We start from the raw sequence: 25,527 nt of genomic DNA on the forward strand, positions 1-25,527 counted from the left end.
CATTTTTATTTTTAAATCAATTTCATTGATATCTATTGTTTTTTCACGTGACCGGAATTTCTACCAATATCCCTCCCCTTTCCAAAGGGCCACCTTATGTAATAAATAATATCTTTAAAGAAAAAAAAAGGAACAGGAAAAAAAAGTTAGTAAAACTAGTTAGCATATTGAGAAAGCCTGAAATATGTGCAATTCTCCACACTCACGGACCTCCTAGTACTGCAAAGGAGTGAGCTGGGAGTGTCTTTTCATGTCTCTCCTTTGGGGCCATGGTTATTCTTTGCAAGTTTGCAATATTCGCTTTGATTGCTTTGTCATTATTTTTTTAATTTACATTGTTACAGTCATTTTATATATTATTTTCTTGGCCCTGCTTACTTCACTCTGCCTCAATTCATGTAGATCTTTCCATGCTTCCCTGTGTTCATCATATTTGTTTCCACATGGTAATATTCCATTAATTTAGATACCACATTTTGTTTAGCTGTTCCCCAAATGATGAGTGTTTTCTTAGTATCTAATTCTTTGCCACCACACACACACACAAAAGGCTGCTATAAGTATTTTGGTATATATGAGGACTTTTTTTTGATCAAGTTAGTTAGTATTTATTAATGCCAGGTACTATGCTTAGCACTGGAAATACAAAGGAAGGCAAAAAAAAATAGTCCCACATGCAAACAACTATATACAGACAAAATATATTCAGGATCGCTAGGGATAATCTGAGAGAAGGCACTACAATTAAGGAAGGCTGGGAAAGATTTCTTGTAGAAAGTGGGACTTTAGCTGAGATGAAGGCAACCAGGGAATCCAGTGATGAGGATGAAGACAGTTCCAGGAATGAGGGACACCTAGTGGAAACACTTAGAGTTGGGAGTGTGGGTCCGAGGGACAGCAAGGAAGCTAGTGTCACTGGATTACAGAGTTTATAGAAGGGAGTAAGGTAGAAGGAGACTAGAAAAGCCAGTTTGTGAAAGTCTTTAAAAGCCAAACTGAGTTTTAAAATATCTGATCCTGGAAACCTTGGGAACGTAGGAGAATCTCTAGGACATATTGTGTGAACATTTTAGTCACTTAGTTGCATTTCCAATTTGCATTACAAAAGGGTTGTACTGAGACATAGCTCTGCCAACAATGCACTATCTGGCCTATGTTACTACAACCCTCCAACATTGGCAATGCCTGTCTTTTGTCATCTTAGCCAATTTGTAGGGTGTGAGGTGAATCCTCAAGGTGTTCTGATTTCTGTTTATCTTATATTAATGATTTGGAGCATTTTTAAAACGTTTGTGAATAGTTCACATTTTTTCTTTTGAGAACCATTTTCTCATATCCTTTGATTATTGCAGAATGGTTTTTGGTCTTATATCTGTTAGTTTCCTCTATTTTCATTTTTATTTTTCAAAAATAACTTATTGATCCCTTTTGTTTTTACATCATAGTCTTTTCTGGATATATCTGTTACTTACCACATTCCCTATTGAACCTTCCCTTGTAACAAAGAAGAAAAGTTAAGAAATCACTGATATAAGGACTACATGTGATAGTATAAGAATTTATTTTTATTTTAACAGAAGAGTATAACTTAAAGGTTGAGATGGACAAAGGCATAGGAAGAAATGATATTGACTGGGCCCATCATGTAGCTCAGTTTTCTGTTAATAACACCAAATAATCTTCACGTGTCCTTCTGAAAATTTCCTGACTTCTTTATCTGTTATACTAAATTATTCCACTCTGTCAATAGGAGGTAAGTTCATTATCTGTTCTTTGGGACCAAGATTGTTCATTGTGGTTATTCAGAGTTTGGCTTCTCTTAGTTTTCTTTTCATTTGTATCATTATATGTATGTATAGTTTTTTGATTTAGTTTACTTCACTGTATCAGTTTATACACATACTTTTCACTTTCATTATTTTTTATTGTATAATTATATCATATTCATATTCATAGTTTGTTAGCTATTCACTTGAATTGTTTCTTTCTGGCTGCTTGCAATATTTTCTCCTTGACCTAGGAACTCTGGAATTTGGCTGTAGTATTCCTGGCAGATTTTGTTTTGGGATCTCTTTCATGAGCTAATCAGTGGGTTCTTTCAATTTCTGTTTTACCCTCTGATTCTAGAATATCAAGGCAGTTTTCCTAGATATTTTCTTTCAAGGTGATATCTAGGATCTTTTTTTGATTGTGGCTTTCAGATAGTCTAATTATTTTTAAATTATCTCTCCTGGATCTATTTTCCAGTTCAGTTGTTTTTCAACTGAGATATTTCACATTGTCTTCTATTGTTTTCATTCTTTTGTTTTTATTTTATTGTTTCTTGATTTCTCATAAAGTCATTAGCTTCCATTTACTTCATTCTAATTTTTAAGGAATTATTTTCTTCAGTGAGCTTTTGTACCTCCTTTTCCATTTGGTCAATTCTGCTTTTTTTGTTTTTTTGTTTGTTTTTGGCAAGGCAATTGACTCCAGGGCCGGTGCTCTATCCACTCCACTTCTGCTTTTTAAGTCAGTCTTCTCCTCTATGGCTTTTTGAACCTCTTTTGCCATTTGACCTAGTCTGTTTTTTAAGGTATTATTTTATTCAGTATTTTTTTGTGTCTCCTGTACCAAGTTCTTGACTTTTTCCATGATTTTTTTGCATCACTTTCATTTATTTTCCTGATTTTTCTTCTACCTCTCTTCTTGATTTTCAAAATCCTTTTTGATCTCTTCCGTGGCCTGAGACCAATTCATATTTTTCTTGATGGATTTGGATGTAAGAGCTTTGATTTTGTTGTCGTCTTCTGATTGTGTTTTGATCTTCCTTGTCATCATAATAACTTTCTATGGTCAGGTTTTTTTCCCATTGTTTGCTCATTTTCCCATCCTAGTATCTGACTTTTAAGTGTTTGTTAAAGCAGGGTGGAGGATGCACTGTCCCAAGCTTCAGGGGTTTTGTGCAGCTTGTTTTTATAGATGCTTCTAGGGACCTGTAAGTTTTCAGTTCTTGCAAGGTATATGGTTGAAGAAGAGGTGTTACTACTCTTCTGGCCTGTGCTCTGGTCTGTGAGAGATCACAAGTATTCTTTTCTGCCTTGGAACTGTGAGGATGGTACCCCCTCCACTGGGGCCACAAGCTCTACTATGCTAATGCTCCTCCTCACTCTGGGACTGACCCACATCTGAATATGGGCAAAGCAATAGAGTCCTACCTCAGTGCTAGCAAAAAGATCCCTGTAAATTTCCTTCTGAGCAGTTGTTTATCCCCCTTACTGTCTGTGGGCTGAGAGCTCTGGAAGCAGCCCTCTTGCTGATGTTCAGTTATTTATTCAGTCAGTCCATCAATAAGCATTTATTAGATTCCTGCTGTCTGCCAGACAATCCTAATTAACATAGATTTCAGTGAGGGAATGGGATTAGCTTCATCTCCTCTCCTATTCAGTGGGAGATGGGATTAGTGTTAAAGAGAAGGGATTAACACTAAGGAGACCACCTTCTCCTTTAGGCTGATTCCCCACATACCCAGAGGTTAAGCAAGGTTAAAACATGGGGTCACTCAGGCTAACTGCACCAGTGGCTGACTTTGTGCACCCAAAGATCCCATCTGTGGGAACAAAAATTCACTGTTCAACAAATACTGTTGAGGAACCTGGAAAGTAGTTTGACAGAAACTAGGTACTGACCATCATCTCACATTGTATACCAAGCTAAGCTCAAAATAGGTACATGACTTAGATGTAAGGAAATCATAAGTGAATTAGTGGATCATAAAAGAAATTACTTGTTAGATCTATGACTAGGAGGAGAGTTCATGACCAAACGAGATAGATACGTTCACAGGAGATAAGATAAATAATTTTGATTACATAAAATTAAGAAGTTGTGCACAAACAATGGTCAAAGGAAATCCAGGCTTTCCATAAACATTTTAAAAAATGCTCTAAATCACTAACAGAGAAGTGTAAATTAAAACAACTCTGAGGTTTTGCCTCACACCCATCAGATTGCCTAAAATGACAAGAAAAGACAATGACAAGTGCTGGAGCAGCTATGGGAAGACAGGTATACTAATACACTATTTGTGGATCTGTAAACTAATCCAGTCATGTTGGAAAGCATCCCAAAAAACTGTTAGGTTGTGCATACTGTTTGACTCAGGAAGTCCATATAATACAGAAGCCTATAAAGTTTATACCATAATGTGTCTATTGTTGTTGTTGTTGTTCAGTTGTTTTAGTTGTGTCTGACTTTTTGTGACTTCATTTGGGATTTTGTTGGCAAAGATATTAGAGTTGTCTGCCATTTCCTTCTCCAACTCATTTTACAGATGAGGAAACTGAGGTAAACAGGATTAAGTGACTTGCTCTGGGTCACATAGCTAGTAAGTGTCTGAAGTGAGATTTTAGCTCAAGTCTTCCTAACTCCAGGCTTGGTGCTCTATCCAGTGCACCACCTATCTGCCCCAATATAAGTCTATACCACAAAGAAATCAAAGAAAGAGTGAAAGGATACATGTATACAAAGATATTTGTAGCAGCTCTTTTTGTGGTGGGAAAGTATTAGAAATTGAGAGGATGTCCATCAATTGGAGAATGGCTGAACAATAATTATATATGATTTCTAATATACTATTGTGCTGTAAGAAATAATGAAGAGGATGGGTTAAGAAAAGCCTGGACTAATATGAACTAATGCAAAGTGAAGTGAGCAAAACCAGAACAATTTATATAATAACAACAATATTGTAAAGCTAATTAACTGTGAAAGACTTAGTAGCCCAGGTCAATACAATGATCTACCACAATTCGAAAGGACTCATGATGAAATATGCCATCATTCACTTTCAGTTAGAGAGTTGATGGACTCATAATACAGACTGAAGCATTTTCTTTCTCCTTCTCTCCCTTCCTTCCTTTCTTTCTGGACATGGCTAATGTGGGAATTTTGCATGATTATACATGTTTACATTGGGTTTTGTTTTTCTTAAAGACTTCACAGTGGGTGGGGAAGAGAGGAAGGAGAGAATTAGAAACTCAAAATAAAATTGGATTTTAAAATTATCAGAAATTATTATACTCAATCATTAGCAAGAAAATTGCAAACTTAAATGAAAAGGCTGAATGTTTACAATATAAAGTGCCCAGATTAACACTAAATAATAGGATCTAAACTATCTGATCCTAGAGAGATTAAGCATTCCATAAAGGGGAAAAAAAACCTCTTGGACCAAATTAATTTATAAGTGAATTCTGCCAACCATTTAAAGAACAATGAGTTTATGCTATATTAACTGTTCACAAAAATAAACTATACTTTTTCTGAGACAGTAGTAATAACGGATATTTATACAGCGCTTTAAGGTTTGAAGAATGTTTTGTATGCAATATCTCATGGCCTTTTCAGTCACCTTATATGATGGATCATGTTTTTCCCATTTTGTAGATGTGGAAACTGAGGCAGAGAGGCTGTATGACTTAACCAGGGTCATACAGAGAGTTTCTGAGACAGGATTTGAACTTGGGTCTTCGTGACTTAAGTACAGTGGTATGAGACCATTGTTTTGCCCAGTACACCACACTGCTTACTGTGGTCATGTTATTCACACACACACCAGAGAGAACAGAAAAATAAAACTATAGAGAAACATTACTAATAAATATGCAAAGGATGAAAAACCTCTGATTTTATCAGTATGGTGAACTGGCTTTGGAACTTCTTTCACCTATGTAGGCAAGACTGTGACTTAATAAAGAACTCCCAGGAACTTGCTTTAAGCATATAGGGATTAATGAACCCTCTAGAATCACACAGTTAGTAGATAGGGATTGGTGTCAACTCTGGAAGACATGGCTGATGGAGCTATATGTGTATGTGTGTGTGTACATATACAGAAGCACACACACACATATATGTGTGTGTGTGTACATATATATGTATATATACACACACATATATGTATGCGTGTGTGTGTGTGTGTACATATATATGTATACACACACACACATTTTTGTTTGTTTAACCTTTTCCTTCTCGTTGGGAAGTTTTGTGAAATCACAATGATGTAAAAAGATAAATAAAAAAGTATTTAAAATAATTGATATTCTCTAGTGGAAAGTATAATTAAGACGTGTAAATTATGGATTTTTCTATACCTCTGAAACATTAATCCTTGTACTGAATAACTTCTGATTGTTTGATGTAAAAGTTCTAAAAATTTTATCTTCTGAGACTTTTGCCTTCTCACTAGACAATCAATTATATTGGATATTTGCTGAGAGTACTACTATGCTTAGTACCGTGTACACATACAGGAACTGAATTGTTGAGATGTTGTATTATATGTTGAAGCTAGTTTTCTTTTAAGATGTAATGATGTCTCATCTTCTTTCAGATGTTTCTGATAGTGGCCCCTCTTTCTGTACTCTATAATTGGAGAGATGAATTGAACACTTGGGGATATTTCAGAATCACTATTTTGCATGGTAATAAAAAAGATAATGAGCTGATTCGAGTCAAGCAGGGAAAATGTGAAATTGCTCTAACAACTTATGAGACCCTTCGCTTGTGCTTAGATGAGCTGAACAGGTAGTAAGAACATTTGTTAAAAACTCACATTTTCTGTGTTTCTTTTAATAAGTTTTCTTTCCTTGTTTTAGAATCTGTTTTAAACTCTTGATATTATTCAGCGTGTTTGAAGATGATTTCAGAATTAACTATTTAGATTGCTTATGTTAAAATTGCCTATGAGATGGATGATGGCTCTGAGTTCACTGTTTTTGTCAGTGCTTCCATATTCAGTATGTCTTCCATGTTTAAAAATTTGGAGTTATCTCCTCTCATATTCATTTACCACATTCTATCAACTCTGTCTTATATTCCTACTCTTTACTCCCATTGCCATCACCTAAGCACAATCCCATTTTACTACCTACCCACCTGAATTATTGCAGGCTTCTTCCTCTGCTCTTTCTTCTACTCTAAGACAGGTTTCATGTTTTTATGAGACTAATCTTCCTTACACATAGCTCTGCTCAGTGTGATTCTGTTGCTCAATAATCTTCAGTGGTTTTTTATTGTCTACTTAATAAAATTCAAACTCTTTACCTTGGTATTTAGGGCTTTCTGCAATCTGGCACCACTACATTTTTAACCTTTTCTCACATTACTTTCTTCCATACACACTATGCCCAATGTACAGTATAGTACTCTGTTTCCTAGACATATGCTCTGTCTCCTTGTCTCTGAGGCTTTTCTTACACTACTTCCTGTGACTGGAATGCTGCCTTTCTCCTTTATATATCCATCTTTTAAAACCCAGTTTAAATGCTACCTTCCTCATAAAACTTTTCCTGCTGTTTGCTACCCTTTAGGAACAAACTTTGGTCATATGATTTGTTTTGCACTCCTCCAATGCACTTACCATTTGTTATTATTATCTTTATAAGTTTCTTGTACCTGCTAGAATATAAGTTCCACGAGCATAGGATTTTTTTTTCTTATTTAAATTTTATAACTTCCTTAGTGTTTAGCCTAGTGCTTTTTATATAAAGTGTTTAATAAATGTTTAATTGAAATGAATTGAAAGCTTGCTTTAAGTATTCCATGATATATTATAGACATGTTGCTAAACTGCATTACTGGGAAATATTTCCATACTAGAATAATCCAGTAGCTAACTATATCATCTCTAATCTTCATTGGCTCTTTAGGTATTTAAACTTTAATTTTGTGGCCTATTAATTGTAATCATTTACCTATGTAAGATTTACACACACACACACACACACACACACACACACACCCCTCTAGTATGATTACCAAAGAGTGGAGAGGGAGAAAATCAAATAACATGGAAGGGAAGAACAGATAAGCTATAAATTCTTTATAAATGGGATAAGAGGAGAAAGTGGAAAGGGAACTTTTACTTAAAACAACTTTTTTTAAAAAAATTTACAGTATAGAATGGTCTGCTGTCATTGTGGATGAAGCCCATAGAATCAAGAATCCAAAGGCTCGAGTTACAGAAGTTATGAAAGCTTTAAAATGTAGTGTTCGTATAGGTCTTACTGGTACTATTCTTCAAAACAACATGAAGGAACTTTGGTGTGTTATGGACTGGTGAGTAAAAACACATTTTTGTGTGGTTTTTTATTCTCTTTATAGCATACTGGAAGGGTGGTATGGACTTACTGAAAAATCAGGAAGCTCTGAATTCAAGGCCCTGCCACTGATGTTTATCTACTGTGTGACCTCATCTACTTTTAAAACTGGATGCTGATTTTTTTTTGGAGATTATTTAACAAATATTTAATGTTTTGTTATTGCTTTTAGGGCTGTGCCAGGACTTTTAGGTAGCATGACTAACTTCAAGAAGCAGTTTTCTGACCCAGTGGAGCATGGACAAAGACATACTGCGACCAAAAGAGAGCTAGCTACTGGCCGAAAGGCTATGCAGAGACTAGCAAGAAAGCTGTCTGGCTGGTTTCTGAGGCGTACCAAGACTCTGATCAGGGATCAGTTGCCTAAGAAGGAAGACAGAGTGAGAACTGTGGATTTTTCATTTTAAACTTTGCTTTATTTAAATTTTCTAGGTCTTCAAGTATTTAGGAATTGAGACCCAGAGTTTGAGGATCATTCTTCAGCTGGTGTGAGAATCGCATTAAATCCAGGGTTGTTACTGTATTTCATTTGGATGCTATTTAGTTGCTAATATAAGTAGCCTAATTTTAAAAATGATTTTGAATTATTATTTTCTTCTCTTAAATATGTGACAATGGATAGGGGGAAAGAATTATATTCAAATAAATCTTAGAGTATTTACCTTGAGAAGACAATAAGTGTGACAAGTTTTACCTGTTGTATAACTATTGACACTCTTATCTTCTTAGTCTAGTGAGCATTAACTCCTCCCTGTCACTTTTTGGATCATAGATCTGGAGTTTGAAGGGACTTCAGAAGCCATCTAGTTTAATCTGCTCATTTTACAGTTGAGGAAACAGAGGCTTAAGGATGTTTAGGGACTTGCCCAAAGACACATAGGTAGTAAATATCAGAATTTGAACCTAGGTCCTCTGTATTCTGAGCCAGTACTCTTTCCACTGTATCACGTTGTGGGTCCATAAGGTAAAGTCAGAATGAGGACAGATGCCTCTTTTGCTTTGGAGACTGTATGAAAGAAGTTAGAAATGAAGGAGGGGAAAAGATATTGTGAATTGGCAAGCCAGCTAGTCAGTAAACCAATCAGTTAATAGATATTTATTAAGGACCTGCTCTATTTGAGGCACTGTGCTAAGTAAGGTCTGGGAATACTAAGAAAGGCAATAGTCAGCCCCTACTCTCAAGAAGCTCATGGTCTGTTAGGAAACTCATGGTAATATTTTAATTTTTTTTTTCTCCAGGAGAAAAAATAGTTTTACCTTTCTGTTACAATGCCGGGATACCCACTATTCAGTCTGTTAAAAAAATATATAGATATAGATATAGATATAGATATGTATATCTATATCTATCTATCTATATACACACACACACAAATATATACATATATATATATAGCTCAAAATAGGATTAATGTAAAAAAAGAATTGAATTATCTGTTAATTATTTGGTGAAACCCAAAGGCAGTACTAAAGATTTCTCTTTAGGCTTAATATTAATTATTAGTGAAGTAGGGGAACAAAGAACCTAGAAAATGTCAATACGTATTTGTGACATGACTGTGTCCTTTTTTTTTTTTTTAGGCAATTGGGGTTAAGTGACTTGCCCAGGGTCACACAGCTAGTAAGTGTGAAGTGTTTGGTCTGAGGCCGGATTTGAACTCAGGTCCTCCTGACTTCAGGGCTGGTGCTCTATCCACTGCACCACCTAACTGCCCCAACTGTGTCCTTTCTTAATTTAATTGGTCTTTTACATTAAAAACAAAACCAAAACCAAAATTTTAAAACATGCAACTCTTGAGATTGGCATCTTAAAATGCAATAGGTACTGTAATTCAAATTCACACACAACTTAAAGAAGAAAGGAATGTCTCAGAAAATTGAAATAAGTTTTTATAGTGGTGTAAGTATAGGAAGGAAAATTAGTTTGTGGGTTACTTGAGTAAGAACATTTGGTTAATATGACCTACATTGTGGTTATTATGCCTATTAAAGTAGATACTAATAGTTGCGTGGCTTTTTATCTTGGCAGATGGTTTACTGTTCTCTGACAGAGTTCCAGAAGGCTGTTTATCAAACTGTATTAGAGACAGAAGATGTAACCTTGATACTTAGAGCTCGAGAACCCTGTACCTGCAACAGTGGCCGTAAGAGAAAAAATTGTTGTTACAAAGTATGCATTTTAGCATTTTGTTTTTATATCTTGCTTTCAACTGTAGTGTTGTCTCCTACCTTTAGGTAACAAATAAGTAATGGAATTACATCATCTCTTCCTTCTACAAATCATTTGTGAAGTCTCAGGAATAAGGGAATGAGAGAGAATTATTAAGTGTTCGACTAATGATTGTTACTAAATATATTTATATTAGAAAAATTTATGAAGAATTTCTTCAAGTACCTTAATTGACTACTAGTCTTATATTTCAGACTGCCTACTCAACATTCATACCCAGATTTTTTTTGTTTAGGAAATTGGGGTTAAGTGACTTGCCCAGGGTCGCACAGCTAGTTAAGTGTCAAGTGTTTGGTCTGAGGCCGGATTTGAACTCAAGTCCTCTTGACTTCAGGGCCGGTGCTCTATCCGCTGTGCCACCTAGCCACCCCCCCATATATTTTCTAAATCTTCAAACCTAATAGATCCTAATAGCAACTTGTCTTCCTGACCAAACCTGAAGGGATGGTGCCAGCGTGCTCCTGATCACCTGGACTTAAAAAAAAATACACATACACAAACACACTCACACACACACACACATGCACACACACACACACACACACACACATATGTGTGTATATATATTCCAATTAAATTTAAAATAATTTTAGCATTTGTTTTTAAAATTTTGAATTCCAAGTAATTTGATATAGGTTATACATGTGCAGTAATGAAAAACGTTTCCATATTAGACATGTTGTGCAGAAAAAAAAAGCAGACCAAAAAACAGCCCCCAAAACCCAAGAAAAATTTAAAAAGTAAAAAAAAAATATTCTTTGATCTGCATTCAGATTCTATCAGTTCTTTGGAGGTAGATAGCATTTTTTATCATAAGTCCTTTGGAATTGCCTTGGATCATTGTACTGCTGAGAATAGCTAAGTCATTCACAGTTGATCATTGTACAGTATTGCTGTTACTATGTACAATGTTCTCCTGGTTTTGCTTGCTTCACTTTGCATCAGTTCATAAAGTCTTTCTAGGTTTTTCTGAAAGCATCCTGTTTGTGATTTCTTGCAGCACAATAGTGCTCCATCACAGTCATTTACTACAACTTGTTCAGCCATTCATTCCCCAGTTGATGAGCATCCCCTCAATTTCCATTTCTTTGCCACCAAAAAAAAAAAAGAGCTGCTCTAAATATTTTTGTACATAAGAGATCCTTTTCCCTTTTTTTAATCTCTTTGGGATACAGACCTAGTAGTGGTAGTTTAGGTCAAAGGGTATACGTGGTTTTATAGCCCTTTGGGCATAGTTTCAAATTGTTTTCTAGAATGGTTGAATGAATTTAATGCATTAGTATTCCAATTTTTCCATTTCTCTTCCAGCAGAGGTTTCTGTGAAATACTATCATGTGCAGCTATCATAATTGACCTGTTTGTTTTGTTGCCTTTGATACTCTGACTATAAAAATACTTAACCCAGTTTGTTACCATTTATACTCTTCTATAATGCAAAACTGTATTTTGTATTTTTCTTTAAAAAAACCCAATGCAACATTCTTTGATGGAAATGCAGAGTATAAATCTACATTAAAGAAATAAGACAATATGCCCTTTAATCTTTCTGGTTAAACCAACAATCTATTCTTTTTTGAGAAGTTAAGGCTTACCTTAGCCACCATTTGCTGCTTCTGAAGTTTTCTGTGACCCTTCCTCCTCTCCTCTCAAAGATAAATGTTCTTTCTTCAGATTACCATACATTTATTTACCTGTCCCATTTATAATATTAACTTTTAAAAACTGGGCACATTTCAGTTTAGTCTTTGTATCTTTATCTTCTAGCCCTGAGCTTCCCACCTACTATACTGTGTTTAATAAATGTTTGTGAGTCAAGTTGACTTGAACTCATTTTACCCAAAATAACGGAAAGGAAGCAAATATTGAAAGCAATGCATGTGTTCTGGAATCTCAGTGGTTTTAGATCTTTGATAATACATTCCATTTTTTTCTTTTTCTTTCAATTGTTCTAGACCAATTCACATGGTGAAACAGTGAAAGCCCTCTATTTCAGTTATCTTGCAATCCTGCAGAAGGTATCTAATCATGCTGCACTGCTACAAGCCAGTAGCAACACTAGTAAACAGCAGGTTCGTCTCTTGGATTTTCTGTGTAATTTTAGGCTAAATTTGTTATAATAATATGTCATTCAGGTACTTTACTTTATATGTATTACATTTAGGTAAAAATTGATTTGCCCATATTTGAATTATTGAAAAGAATTCAGATGGTTAGAGTTCATATAGTTGGAAAATAATTTAAAGTCAAGAGAATTTAATAGATAATTTATGTAAAAGTGGTATGAACTACTATAATTCAAAGTGAAGTAGCCTCTAATTTGTGTGTATATACTTATGCATATATACACACTCAGCTATATGTGTGCGTATATATGTGTATGTATATATATATTTGCATATGTACATATTTAATGTTATTTAATTATTTGCTTAACTATGTCATGATCTATTTACCCAGGATAAAGACATTTAATTCTAATAGTCTGTGCATTTGAATGGCAAGAGGACTATTTCATAAATTAACAAAAACTAGTAAATCCAAAATTTAGGCTAATTCTGTAATTTTTCATGTCCTTTATCATGTGTGTGTAATGGATACATATTAATACAACAGGAGTAAAGGATAAGCCTTAAATAGTAATATTTTTTCCTTTTGAGTTATCCAAACTAGGTATTAGTTATTAAGTATTAGGATCACAGGATCATGGTGTTTAAATGTATTTGGTTTTAGCAGATAGAAGGGGAAAATCAAGATGAAGAAGTCAGGGTGCCCAAGTACCTAAATCTAATCCAGGTTCTTAACATTTTGTGTGTTGAAGACTCCTTTGGCAGTCTGGTGAAGCCTATGGACATTTTCTGAAAATAGTTTACTTTACATGTAATATAATTATCAAAATATTTTTTAAAAGCAAGTTTGTAAACGACAGGTTAAGAAACCCTGTTCTGATTTCTAGTCTGTCACTAATAGGCTGTATGAATCTGGTCAGCTGACCATTCTGAGCTTACATTTTTTCATCTGTAAATTTAAGAGAGTAGAAGATGTGTTCTTTAATATCTCTTCCAGGTATAGGATTCTACTTTTATTGGTCTAGTTAATGGTTCTCTTTTTGTACTTTTTTCTATTCTGATAAAATTTAACATTATGTTGGTTTGCATTTGGTATTATTATACTTGATATTGAAAACCTGAAGAATTCTAGGAATCATTGATTATATAATAATTTATGTGAAGTGCAGTGAAACTTTTTTTCACTCTAATATGTAATGAGCTAGTGGTCAAATTGCAAACAGCAATATGTGTGAAGTCAAACATTACTTTGAACTGACAAAGTCTACCATCAGAAGACAGTTTCATGTTCCAAATTTAGTTCATACTAGTTAATGTCTTAAATAAAATTCTTTTATACTCATCCTTCCTTCCACTTCCTCTATTTTCTTTAGGAAATGCATCTTGAAAGAATATGCTATCAAGTTTTTTCCAAATTCAAAGATTTCATGCAGAAGAGTAAAGATGCAGCCTTTGAAACTATTTCTGATCCAAAATACAGTGGCAAAATGAAGGTAAATATTTTGGGGGAGTGGAGGAAATTATATAAAGTGCAAATCACCTTGTATACTTCCACTTGAATCTCTGTAAAAATTGACTGAGGAATCTGCGTTTATGGGACAGCTAGGTGGTACAGTGAGTAGAGCATCAGCCTTGGAGTCAGGAGGACAAGAATTCAAATTTGGCCTTAGACACTTACTAGCTGTGTGACCGTCGGCAAGTCACTTAACCCTGATTGCCTCAAAAAAAAAAAAAGGATCTGCCTTTATGTATTGAGGGTATTATATCTTTTTTAGAATATGTGCTATACTCTTTGCATTGCTATTGGTTTGGTTGCAGATAAAAATGATAACACTGACTCAATTAATTTACATAGTTAATGGTTTGCCAGACTCCCGAGTGAGAATTAGACAAAATAATAGCAGCATTCGTGTGGAGTAACAAAGATCTAGACTCTCAAAGGCAAATAATGGAGAAAAAATAGAAATAGAGGGGAAATAACAATTTTAGAGTTCAAATTTAGATCTCTAATCACCAAAACTCTGATACTGGTTAGAAGTAGAAAAGTAGATCAGTGGAATAGACTGCATGAAAAAGAATCAGAAAAAAATATTCAATAACCTATTGTTCACTAAACCTGAGAATATAATTATTTGGGGAAGAACTATTTTTGAAAAGAATGCTGTGAAACCTGTAGAGTTGTTGGGCAGAAATTAAGCTTTGGCCAGGGATCCTTAACCTGGGATGCATGGATAAATTTCAGGAGGGTCCATGCATTTGGAAGGGGAAAAATTACACCCATACTATACAAATAGTATAAATATATTCTCTAAGGAGGTCAAAGACAGAAACATTGCATATAAATCTCTGTCTCCACATCTGTCTCTCTCTCTCTCTCTCTCTCTCTCTCTCTTTCTGTCATTAACAGGTTCAGAGTATGCTCCAAAGGAACAATCAGGAATCTAAATATATACCTATATTTGTACATTTCCCATAGTTAGACTTGAGGGCAAGTACTGTTTCATTTTTGTATCTTTGTACTCTCTGTGTCCCCTATAATCCCTGGTGCATATTAGTGACTAATATGTTTGTTGGTTGGCAGATTGATTCTCAAGAGAATTGTAAACCGTTAACAACCATAGGAAAGATTCAAGTCAGTGCGATTTTGAGGTTTCCCCTCACATCCAGCAAGTTAGTCAAGGTGACAGAAGATGGAAATAGTGTTAGAGGAGTAGTGGGACAGACTGGCACACTCATACATTGTTATTAGAGCTGATAATTGGCTCAAGTGTTAGGAAAATGATTGTAATCTTCCTTAAATAAGTGGCAAAAATATCCAGACTGCTTGACCCCCAGATTCCACTAGACATATATTCCAGGGAAGTGAAAGACAGAAAGGTTCCATGTACATCAAAATATTAATAGCAGTACTCTTTGTGGTAATAAAGAATTTAAAACAAGGTTGATACTCATTAATTGGGGAATAGCTAAACAAATGTTCATATATGAATATAATGGAATATTACTGTATGCCTTAAGGAATGACACCTATGAATAATTCAGTCACATAACAAAACTTATATAATGATGTATACTTCAGTAAGCAGAACCAGGAAAACAATATGCACAATTACTGCAAAAATATGAATGGAAAGAACAAAAAAAAGAAAGCCACTAAACTCCTGACCACTGTATAATTATAACGACTAGAGTTCAGCCTCAAAGAAGAGTTGAGAAAATGTAACTCCCTGTTCATTTGAGGATTGGGAGGTACTATGGGTATAGATATTGGCATCTACTTCCTCACGTCTCTGATCTCTTACTTGGTTTTGCCAAACTTCCCTTTATCTCTTTCCTTCTTTGTTTCAAAGAATAGCTTGCTGGATTGAAGAAGGGGAGAGATATATTTGGAAATAAAGGTGATAGAAAAACCAAAAATATAAAGAAAATAAAAGTATATTAAAATACCAATTTTGTACTTAAAGTACATCATAGTTTATCTCCTAGATAAACAATATATATGAGGGTAGCGATGGCATTGTGACCATGGACAAGTCAATTAAATACTCTGTATCCCAGGGAACTCTGGGATACAGACTGCAGGACAGTTGACAGTATGCATTAGTAGAGAGGATTTGTTAACTCAAAGTCCCCTTTGCAGATGAAAAGACAAGTCTAGACAAATAAAAATGTAAATAATTGCTTTGTGCTGTTGAATTTTTTTATCTGTACATCATGTGACTTTTTTCCTTTTCTATTTGACTAATTATTAAAATAATTTTTCTAATGTTGAATCATCCTTACATACCTAGTAATATTCCGACTTGGATATAATGAATAGTTTTTGTACATATTGCTACAGTCTTTAATAAATTTCATTGTAACGTATTGCGTCAAGTATTCATTGTAATATTGACCTATGTCTTTTTTCTCTGTTTTATCTTGGTTTATGTATCAGGATCATAATTGTCTTACAAGATAACTTTGGTACAATCAGAACAACTTATGTAGCATAGCATAGAAATTAATCGTTCTCTAAATATTAATAGTTTATAATTGTAAATTCATTTAATTGACTAGATTTTTCTTTGTAAGTTTATTTATAGCTTGTTTAACTTCCCTTTCTGATGGTGGATTTTTGGGTTTTTCTGATTGGTTTTGTTCTTTTCATTATTTTATGGCGGGAGTCAGTAGCGAATTGTATATATGGAGTGACTCTGTGTAATATCAAGATTGTGAGTCTGGGTTACTGGAAGAATGGTGGTGTTCTTGATAGTAATAGGGACATGTCGAGGGTTTGGGGAGAGATAATTAGTTCTGTTTTGAGTTTAAGATATCTAAAAGCTAGGAAGATTGATGCAGGATTGTAGGTTAAAAGAGATGTGCTAGATAAATCGATCTAGAATTATCTACATACAGACATTTGAATCCATGGATCACCAGTGAAATAGTATAAGAAGGAGAAGAAAAGAGCATCCAGGATGTAATTTGGGGAAACACCCACGGTTAGTGATCACAGTCTGGATGGAGATCCAGCAAGGGATCCTTAGACAATACAGTCCCAGGTAAGAGGAGAACCAGGAGAGAGCAGTGTCATGAAAACCTAGAGAGGACAGTGTCCAAGAAGAGGTGGCCATTTAAAGTGTTGAAGGCTGCGGAAAGGACTAGAAGAATGAGGATTGAGAAAAGGTAAGAAAAGATTTGGCAATTAAGAGATAATTGGTAAACTTGGAGAGAGTAATTTTAGTTGAATGGATGTGGTCAGAAGCCAGAATACAGAAGACTTAGAGTAAGAAGTAGGGGAAGTGGCAGTACCTAGTTTAGATTATTTTCCCAAGGAGTTTAGCCATGAAAGGGAAGAGGAATGTAGTTAGTGAGGATGGTTGAATTAAGTAAGGTTTTGTTTTGTTTTGTTTTTTAAAGAAAAGAGACATGGGTATGTTTTGTTGTCCTTCTTTCTTGAGGAGGACTATGACAAAAGGAAGATGATGCCATGACTTGCAAGTGAATTGGATTTAAGTGAGGAAGGGCCGTGCAAGGTCTCCAGCTTCACTTTCTTCTGCAGAGCCATCTGAGTCCTGTGGCAAGTTATAGATCAGGACAATTGAAGGTGGCCCCAGATTGGGTGTGTTTGTAGGTAACAGGGAAGCAGATAATAGATAGGGAGAGATTGTAGATTAGTGAGAAAGTGGGGAGAGAGGAGGCCCTCTGCTCAAGAAGAAAAATGGAATGAGATCAAAGATACACATTTTGTGAGAATTTTATCTTGACAAGACCAAGGTGGAGACACCTCAGGATCCTAAACCCAAGAGTCCTGAGAATAAGAGTATTCCCAGACCATCAGTATTACTTCCAGCCAAGTCCCACAGCTTTCTCTAATTGCTTTCTGGCAACTGCTTTTATTGGTGTTGCAGCCCCTGCCTCCTGAGAAGCCACAGCTACTGAGACTCAGAAAAGAAAGTTCTTGACACCACTGGATCTCATTCTGGTGGTTCAACATCAGAAATAGATAGGGTTTTATCAGTGGGAATAACACTCCACAAAAGACATTACTTTCTGGTTGGTTGCTGCAACCTAAGTACCATACGGCCTTTTTGTCTGACTTGTAGCTGAAAACTCCTGTGTGTTGTCTGCCCCTCTTAGAATGTGAGCTTCTTGAGAGCATCATGTTTCACTCTTCTGTTTGTGTCCCCAATGCTTAGTGTAGTGCTTTGCCTATACTAAGCACTTTATCATTTTTTCCCCAAAAAAAGTCTATTCATCTGGAAAAGGAAGTGATGATCACAAAAAAAGGCAGCATCACTTCATCAAGACAAGATCATTCCATACTAACATCATTTCCTTTTTTTTTAAATAGAATTAGTAAACTTGGAGCTGAAAGAACTGCTTTGTATAGAGTTTACTTAAATTTTAGCAAAACTTTCAATAAAATATTTAATGCATTTCTTGTGGAGCAGATGGAGAAATGTTGACTAGATAGTAATATAGTTAGATGGATTCAGATCTGGTTGATGGTTGAATTTAAAGATTAGTTATTAATGATTCACTGTCAGCATAGCAAAAGATTCCCAGTGGAGTACTAGGTATTTGGGCTTGGACCTCTGCTGTGCAACATTTTTGTCAGTAACTTGGAATAACATTTATAGATGACACAAATCTGGAGGTAGAGGTAACACACTGGACAATAGTCAGGATCCAGAAAGTTCCTTACAGGTCTGATATGTTAGCAGTTTAATGTGGCAGTCAAAACAACAACAACAACTAATACAATCTTTGACTATATTAAGAGAAGAACAATTTCTAGGAATAGGGAGATGATTAATTACTCTGCCCCAATTAGGCCCCATCTGAAATCTTGTATTTAGTTCTGGACACCATGGTTTAAGAAAGACATTTGTAAGCTTGACTGTCCTGAGGAGTGAAAAAAGGTTGTTAAAGAGTCTTGAGTCCATGTTATATGAAGATCAGTTGAAAAAATTGGATGTGTTTGGTCTAGGGTGGAAAAAAAAACCTCAGAGTGAGCCATGTTCATATATTTGAAGGACTGTCACACGCAGGAGGGTTTAGACTAGAACTGCTCTGCTTCAGAGGGCAGAACCAGAAGCAGTGATGGATTTTGTTTGCCATGTTGCAGATTAACTATAATTAATCACAATTGATAGAGGCTTAGTTATGATGATTTCCTTTAGTAGTATTAGTAGTAGTAAAAGTAATATTAGTACTAGAACTTGCCTTAATATTTCAACAGTTAATTTTTTGGCTTTAATTGTGTCCTCTGAAATTAAAATACCAGTGTGTAAGTTGAGATTCTTCTTTATTTTCATAATCTTTATTTCCGTAAACTGTGTGTCTGTGTATTTGCCAAATCCTGCAAAATAAAAGATACATTCTGATGGTTTATATCTCTCTTATTAGCCATTTAGTTCAGCTAAAGAATGTAATTGCAGTTCTGTAAGTAGCTTTTCATCATGAAAATGTTCCAAACTTTGGAAGTAGCACAAATTTCTATTTCTTACTCAGCTAGTAAAAGATATATATAGTGGTTTTCATCCATTTAAATGTCAAAAATTTATCCCTGAAGAAAAAGTTTTAATCAGAATTCTTAAATTGCTAAAGGGTTTATTGCCTAGAAGAAGAAGTTTTCATATAGTATAGTCTTTTTATTTTTAAAAATAAATTTGCATTAATATCTTTAGTTTTCATATCATCTGCATTTCCTAATATGTTGCCCTTCCCCCTTCCAAAAAGGCATCCCTTGTAATAAATAATGAAAAGCAGGAAGAAAATGTTGAGCAAAATTCGCCAACATAATGAAAAAGTTTGACTCTATATTCAGTGTACCACACCTGTAGCCCTCTACCTCTGTGAAGAAGCAGAGGTGGGAGGAACATGAAGATGTCTTCTTTCTTCTTTGAGACTGAGTTTGGTCATTATAATTTCACTACATTCAGTTTTGACCATTTTATAAATTGTTCTTTTTTTTTTCTGGTCCAAGTTACATCCCTTTGCATTAGTTCATATATGTTCTCTCAGACTTCTCAGTATTCTTGATTTCTTATAGCACAGTACTACTCCTTTACATTCATGTACTAAAGTTTTCTTGGCCATTCCCTAATAGATGCTCATATACTTTGTTCCTAATTCTTTGCTACTACAAAAAGTGCTGCTGTCAGTATTTTGTTGTATACAGAGCTTTTCATTTTGTCATTGATTTCATGGGTCGTATGCTCAGTGGTGGAATCTCTGGATCAAAGAGAAATGGACATTTCCATCACGTTCATGACCAATATCCTTTACTCTCCTTTTTTGGTTATACATTTCTTTGTTTCACCTGCATAATTCTTACAGCCTTCTCAGGACTTGCTGTATTGCCTTTTTTGGTGACTCACAGCTTTAATTCTTTTAAGACTATGGTATTCTGTGACTTTTAGTCACATCATGTTATTAGAAGACTATTGATCTTTAAAAGATAGGCTATTTTTTCAAGGAGAAGCTTATACTTATTGAAAGTACTTCACAATTTCCCAAATGCTGTCTAACCTATTATCTCCCTAATAACCTCTGTCTAACTAGTTATCAGCATTTTACATAAAGCTCTGGATTATTTGCTTTGTGACTAGAACAGTGTGTGTGTGCAGCTGATTATTGTTAGGAGGTCAGCATCAAGTTTAGGAAGCTATAGCCAGGAATAAACAGGAGAATGAGTAAGGAGGGACTACATCCTTCTAATTATTTTGAGAAAACATGTCTCAAGACATTCATCCCATGAATATAATGAGAAAATTTCATTAAATATAGAAAATTTTCAGATATAGTGTATATTTCTCAAATAATGGAAGAACACTACTTTGTATTTTAGCCCAGTGCTGTACTAAGAAAGAAATAGATGTTTCAGACATTAATTTATCTTTGGACATCTTGGTAAAATATTATTTGCTCTTAAAAAAATGAAATAAATTGCAAAGTTTTAGAAATTTCAACTGTTTATTGCCAACATAATTGTAACACAGTTTGACAGGAAATCTTTAATCCTGTGTTTGGCAGGGAAAAAATGTAATGAAAAAGAAGGCTGAGGTATAGGGATATATGAAAATAATTTCTTAGACATTGTAACATGATAGATAACTCTACATGTATGAATTATACCTTAAGTGGGCACCAGTTAACTACCATTTTGTGGTTCACTTCCAGGTCCTTCAGCAGCTTTTAAATCACTGCAAAAAAAACAGAGACAAAGTTCTTCTTTTTTCCTTTTCTACCAAGGTAAGTACCTTATGATTTGTATTCATGACTGACCTCAGCAATAACTCCTGAGGCCTAAAAAAAGATGGCAGCAACAGCTGTTAGCCACATTTTCTTTTTTATACACCATTGAAAATGGTAATTAGATAAATAGCATAGTATTTTAAAAGAGATTTGAATGTTTATTACATCAAGGGCGTCATTTAAGTTTAAACTCAAAGATATATATAGATAGTATATGTATATAGACATATATGTAGATAGTATACATATGTAGGTATATGTATATATATTTTTCCCTATAAAGGCTATTTTTAAAAGATCTATATTATGAAAGTCTCTAATAGTGCTTTACTCATAGTATATACTTAATAAATAATTATTAGTTGACTAAGTCAATGATCAAAGGCTAGAGTACCATTCCATAGCAAAGTAAACTTAATTAGGAATATTTAAGTAAATAACTTGGTTAATTATTCATACTTTTAAAATGGAAGTCTTTTGATTTCTTTATATTTTAAAAATCTAAAAATAATTAACATTTGAAAATGAAAATAAAAAAAGAAGTCAGCTGCCAATTATTAAACACCTACTATGGGCCAGGCACTGTACTAAGTGTTGAGAATACAAAGAAAGACAAAAAATCAATGTCTGCCTTAAAGGAGCTTGTAGTCTAATGGGGGAGACAACTTGCAAACAACCATATACAAACAAGATATGTGCCAGATAAATTGGCAACAGTCTCATGGGAAAAACACTAGGATTAAGAGGAACCAGGGGGTAGAGCCAAGATAGCAGAGTGAAAGCAGTGACTTGCTTGAGCTCTCCCCCAAACCCCTCCAAATACCTGTAAAAAATGGCTCTAAACAAATTCTAAAGCAGCAGAGCCCACAAAAAGACAGAGTGAAACAAATTTACAGCCCAAACAGCCTGGATGGTTGATCTGAATGGTATATCGTGCCAGGCTGGTAGAGGAGCACAGTTTGGCATGGGCGCGCAGGCAAGGCAGGCCTCAGTGAACCTGGAGTAGGCCTCAGAGGACTGAATCATGGGCAGCCGTGGCAGTTTCTGGACTTCTCAACCCATGAACGCCAAAGACAACTTAGAAGGTCAGTGGGAAAAGTCTGTATCTGCAGTGACAGAGAGAAGCTCAGTCCCAGCCCCAGTCCTTGAGCTTGTCTTGAGGTAGCGGCTGCTTCTGGAGCTTCCGGCCCACTGACTGAGGGGGAATCCAGTGGCTGACCAGAGAGGGATTGCAGAGATCTCTCTGCTGGTGCAGAAATCTCTTGCTTTGCCGTGCTTAGATCTGGGTCACAGTTTTGGGTGGTGATCCTGGGGTGAGGTGGAGTGCTGGCGTGGTGGTACAGAGGAAATCCTCCTCACAGTTCCAAGGGAGAAAAGAGTGTTTGTGATCACTCACAGACCAGAACACAGGCCGGAAAAGGAGTAAACACCTCGAACCTTACCATACCATCTTGGAAGAACTGAAAATTTATAGGTCCCTAGAAGTATCTCTGAAAACAGCTGCACAAAACCCCTGAAGCTTCCACATTGGAAGCAGACTCCTGCCTTAACAAAGAGTTTAAAACTCAAGTAATTGTCTATGATCATGAATAAACAAAGGTCCAAAAAAAGTCAGACCAGAGAATCTTTCTTTGGTAACAAAGAAAATCAAAACATACAACCAGAAGAAGACAACAGAGTCAGAGTCCCCACATCCAAAGAAAAAGATGAATCAGTCCCAGGCCATGGAAGAGCTCAAAAAGGATTTTGATAAACAAGTAGGAAAAGTAGAGGAAAAACTAGGAAGAGAAGTGAGGGTGATGCAAGAAAATCATGAAAAACAAGTCAACAGCTTGCTAAAGGAGACCCAAAAAAATACTGAAGAAAATAACACCATAAAAAATAGCCTAACCCAAATGGCAGAAGAGGTCCAAAAAGCCAATGAGAAGAAGAATGCCCTAAAAAGAAAAATTGGTCAAATGGAAAAGGAAGTCCAAGAGATTACTGAAGAAAATACTTCTTAAAAATTAGAATGGAGCAATTGGAAGGTAGTGACTTTATGAGAAATCATGGCACTATAAAAACTAATCCAAAAGAATGAAAAAATAGAAAACAACGTGAAATACCTCATTGGAAAAACAACTGACCTGGAAAATAGATCCAGGAGAGAGAATTTAAAAATTATTGCACTATCTGAAAGCCATGATCAAAAAAAGAGCCTAGACATCATTTTTCAAGAAATTATCAAGGAAGACTGCCCTGATATTTTAGAACCAGAGGGCAAAATAGAAATTGAAAGAATCCACTGATCCAAAAGGATAACTCCTAAGGACCAAATTCCAGAGTTGCCAGGTCAAGGAGAAAGTAGTGCAAGCAGCCAGAAAGAAACAATTCAAGTATTGTGGAAACCCAATCAGGATAATACAAGATTTAGCAACTTCTACATTAAGGGACTGGAGGGCATGGAGTATAATATTCTGGAGGGCAAAGGAGATAGGATTACAACCAAGAATCACCTACCCAGCAAAACTGAGTATAATCCTTCAGGGGAAAAAATGGTCATTCAGTGAAATAGGGGATTTCTAAGCATTCTTGATGAAAAGACCAGAGGTGAATAGAAAATTTGACTTTCAAATACAAGACTCAAGTGAACTATGAAGAGGTAAACAGGAAAGAGAAATCATAAGAGACTTGTTAAGATTGAAATGTTTACATTCCTGCATGGAGAGATGATATTTGTAACTCATGAGACTTCTGTTAGTCTTAGGGTAGTGGGAGAGAAAAAAATTTTATGTATATAGATAGATAAATAGATAGAGGGCACAGGGTGAGTTGAAGATGAAGAGGTGATACCTGGAGAATAAAATTAAGGGGTGAGAGAGGATTATACTCAGAGAAGAAGAAAGGGAGAGGTAGAATGGGGTAAATTATCTCACAAAAACAGAAAAGTCTCTTACAGTGGAGGGAAAATGGGGGAAGGTGAGAGGGAATGAGTGACTCTTATTCTCATTGGATTTGGCTTAAGGAGAGAATAACATACACATTCAGTTGCGTATGGAAACCTCTTACCCTTCAGGAATATAGGAGGGAAAGGGGGCAATGGAGCAGCAACATGATAGAGGGGAGAGCAGATTGGGGGAGGGGGTAATCAGAAGCAAACATTTTTGAGGAGGGACAGGGTCAAAAAAGAAAATAGAATAAATAGGGTAAAGGGAAGTATACTTAGTTTTTCACAACATGACTACTGTGGAAGTGTTTTGCATGACTATACACGTATAACCTGTATCAAGCTACTTGCCTTTTCAGTGAGGGTGTGTGGGGGGAAGGAGGAAGGGAGAAAATTTGGAACCCAAAGTTTTAAAAACAAAAGTTAAAAAAAAATTGTTTTCACATGCAACTGGGAAAAAAGAAAAACAGGAAACGGGGTATAGAAATCTAGTCTACCCTACAGGAAAATTAAAGGGGAAGGGGATAAGAGAAGAGGGGAAAGATAGAAGGGAGGGCAGATGAGGGGAAGGGCTATACCGAATGCATGCCATCTTGGGGTGTGGGGGAGGGATGAGATGGGGAGAAAATTTGGAACTCAAAATCTTGTGAAAGTGAACGTTGAAAACTAAAAAACAATAAATTTTAAAAATATATTAAAAAAAATTAAAAAATTAAGAGGAACCAAGGAAGGCTTATTGAAATAAGGTGAGATTTTAGCTAAGACTTGAAGGAAGTTAGGAGGCATAGATGAGGAGGGAGAGAATTCTACCCACAGCAACAGTGAGGAAGCTAGTGTCATTGGATCACAGAGTACTTGGCCGTGAGTAAGATGTAAGGTGACTGGAAAGATAGGAGGTGGACTGTATTTGGGGAAGTGAGAGTGAGAAGTTGAGAATGACACCTTGATTGTGAACTTAGGTGACCAGAAGATTAGTGGTACCATTCACAGTAACAAGAAAGTTCAGAAAGTAGGGAGGCTTTGAGGAGAAAAGATAAATAGTTCAGTTTTTGACATGTTGAGTTTAACATGTCTGTAGGATATCCAGTTTGAGAAATCCAGTAGACATTTGTAGATGTGAGACTAGAGATCAGGAGACAGGTTAGGACTAGATAAGTAAAATTGAGAATCTTCAGCAGAGAGATAATAATTGAATCAATGAAAAATGTTGGAATCACCAGGTGAAACAATACAGAGGAAAAAGAGAAGTAGGCCCAGGACAGAGCCCTGTGGGACACCCACAGTTAGCAGGTATGACCTAGAGACAAAGATCAAGTTAAGAACATTGAGTAGGAGAAATTAGGTAGGTAGGAGGTAAGCCAGGAGAAAGTGGTGTCACTAAAACCTAGAGAGAAGAAGAGGATGATCATCATTGTC

General features: G+C 35.5%; 1 protein-coding gene across 1 annotated transcript in view; it reads left to right on the forward strand.

Moving 5' to 3' along the window:
* Positions 1 to 25,527, forward strand: part of ERCC6L2 (ERCC excision repair 6 like 2) — a 152,441-nt gene that overhangs the window by 48,920 nt on the left and 77,994 nt on the right. The window contains 7 exon segments of the mRNA XM_020971672.2: positions 6,377 to 6,570; positions 7,942 to 8,103; positions 8,317 to 8,524; positions 10,174 to 10,314; positions 12,327 to 12,443; positions 13,814 to 13,933; positions 21,111 to 21,182. Coding sequence (XP_020827331.1) covers positions 6,377 to 6,570; positions 7,942 to 8,103; positions 8,317 to 8,524; positions 10,174 to 10,314; positions 12,327 to 12,443; positions 13,814 to 13,933; positions 21,111 to 21,182 — 1,014 coding nt within the window.

The sequence above is a fragment of the Phascolarctos cinereus genome, unplaced genomic scaffold (assembly GCF_003287225.1).
Source record: "Phascolarctos cinereus isolate Bilbo 61053 unplaced genomic scaffold, phaCin_HiC Scaffold_4;HRSCAF=312, whole genome shotgun sequence".
NCBI classification, from domain to species: Eukaryota; Metazoa; Chordata; class Mammalia; order Diprotodontia; family Phascolarctidae; genus Phascolarctos; species Phascolarctos cinereus.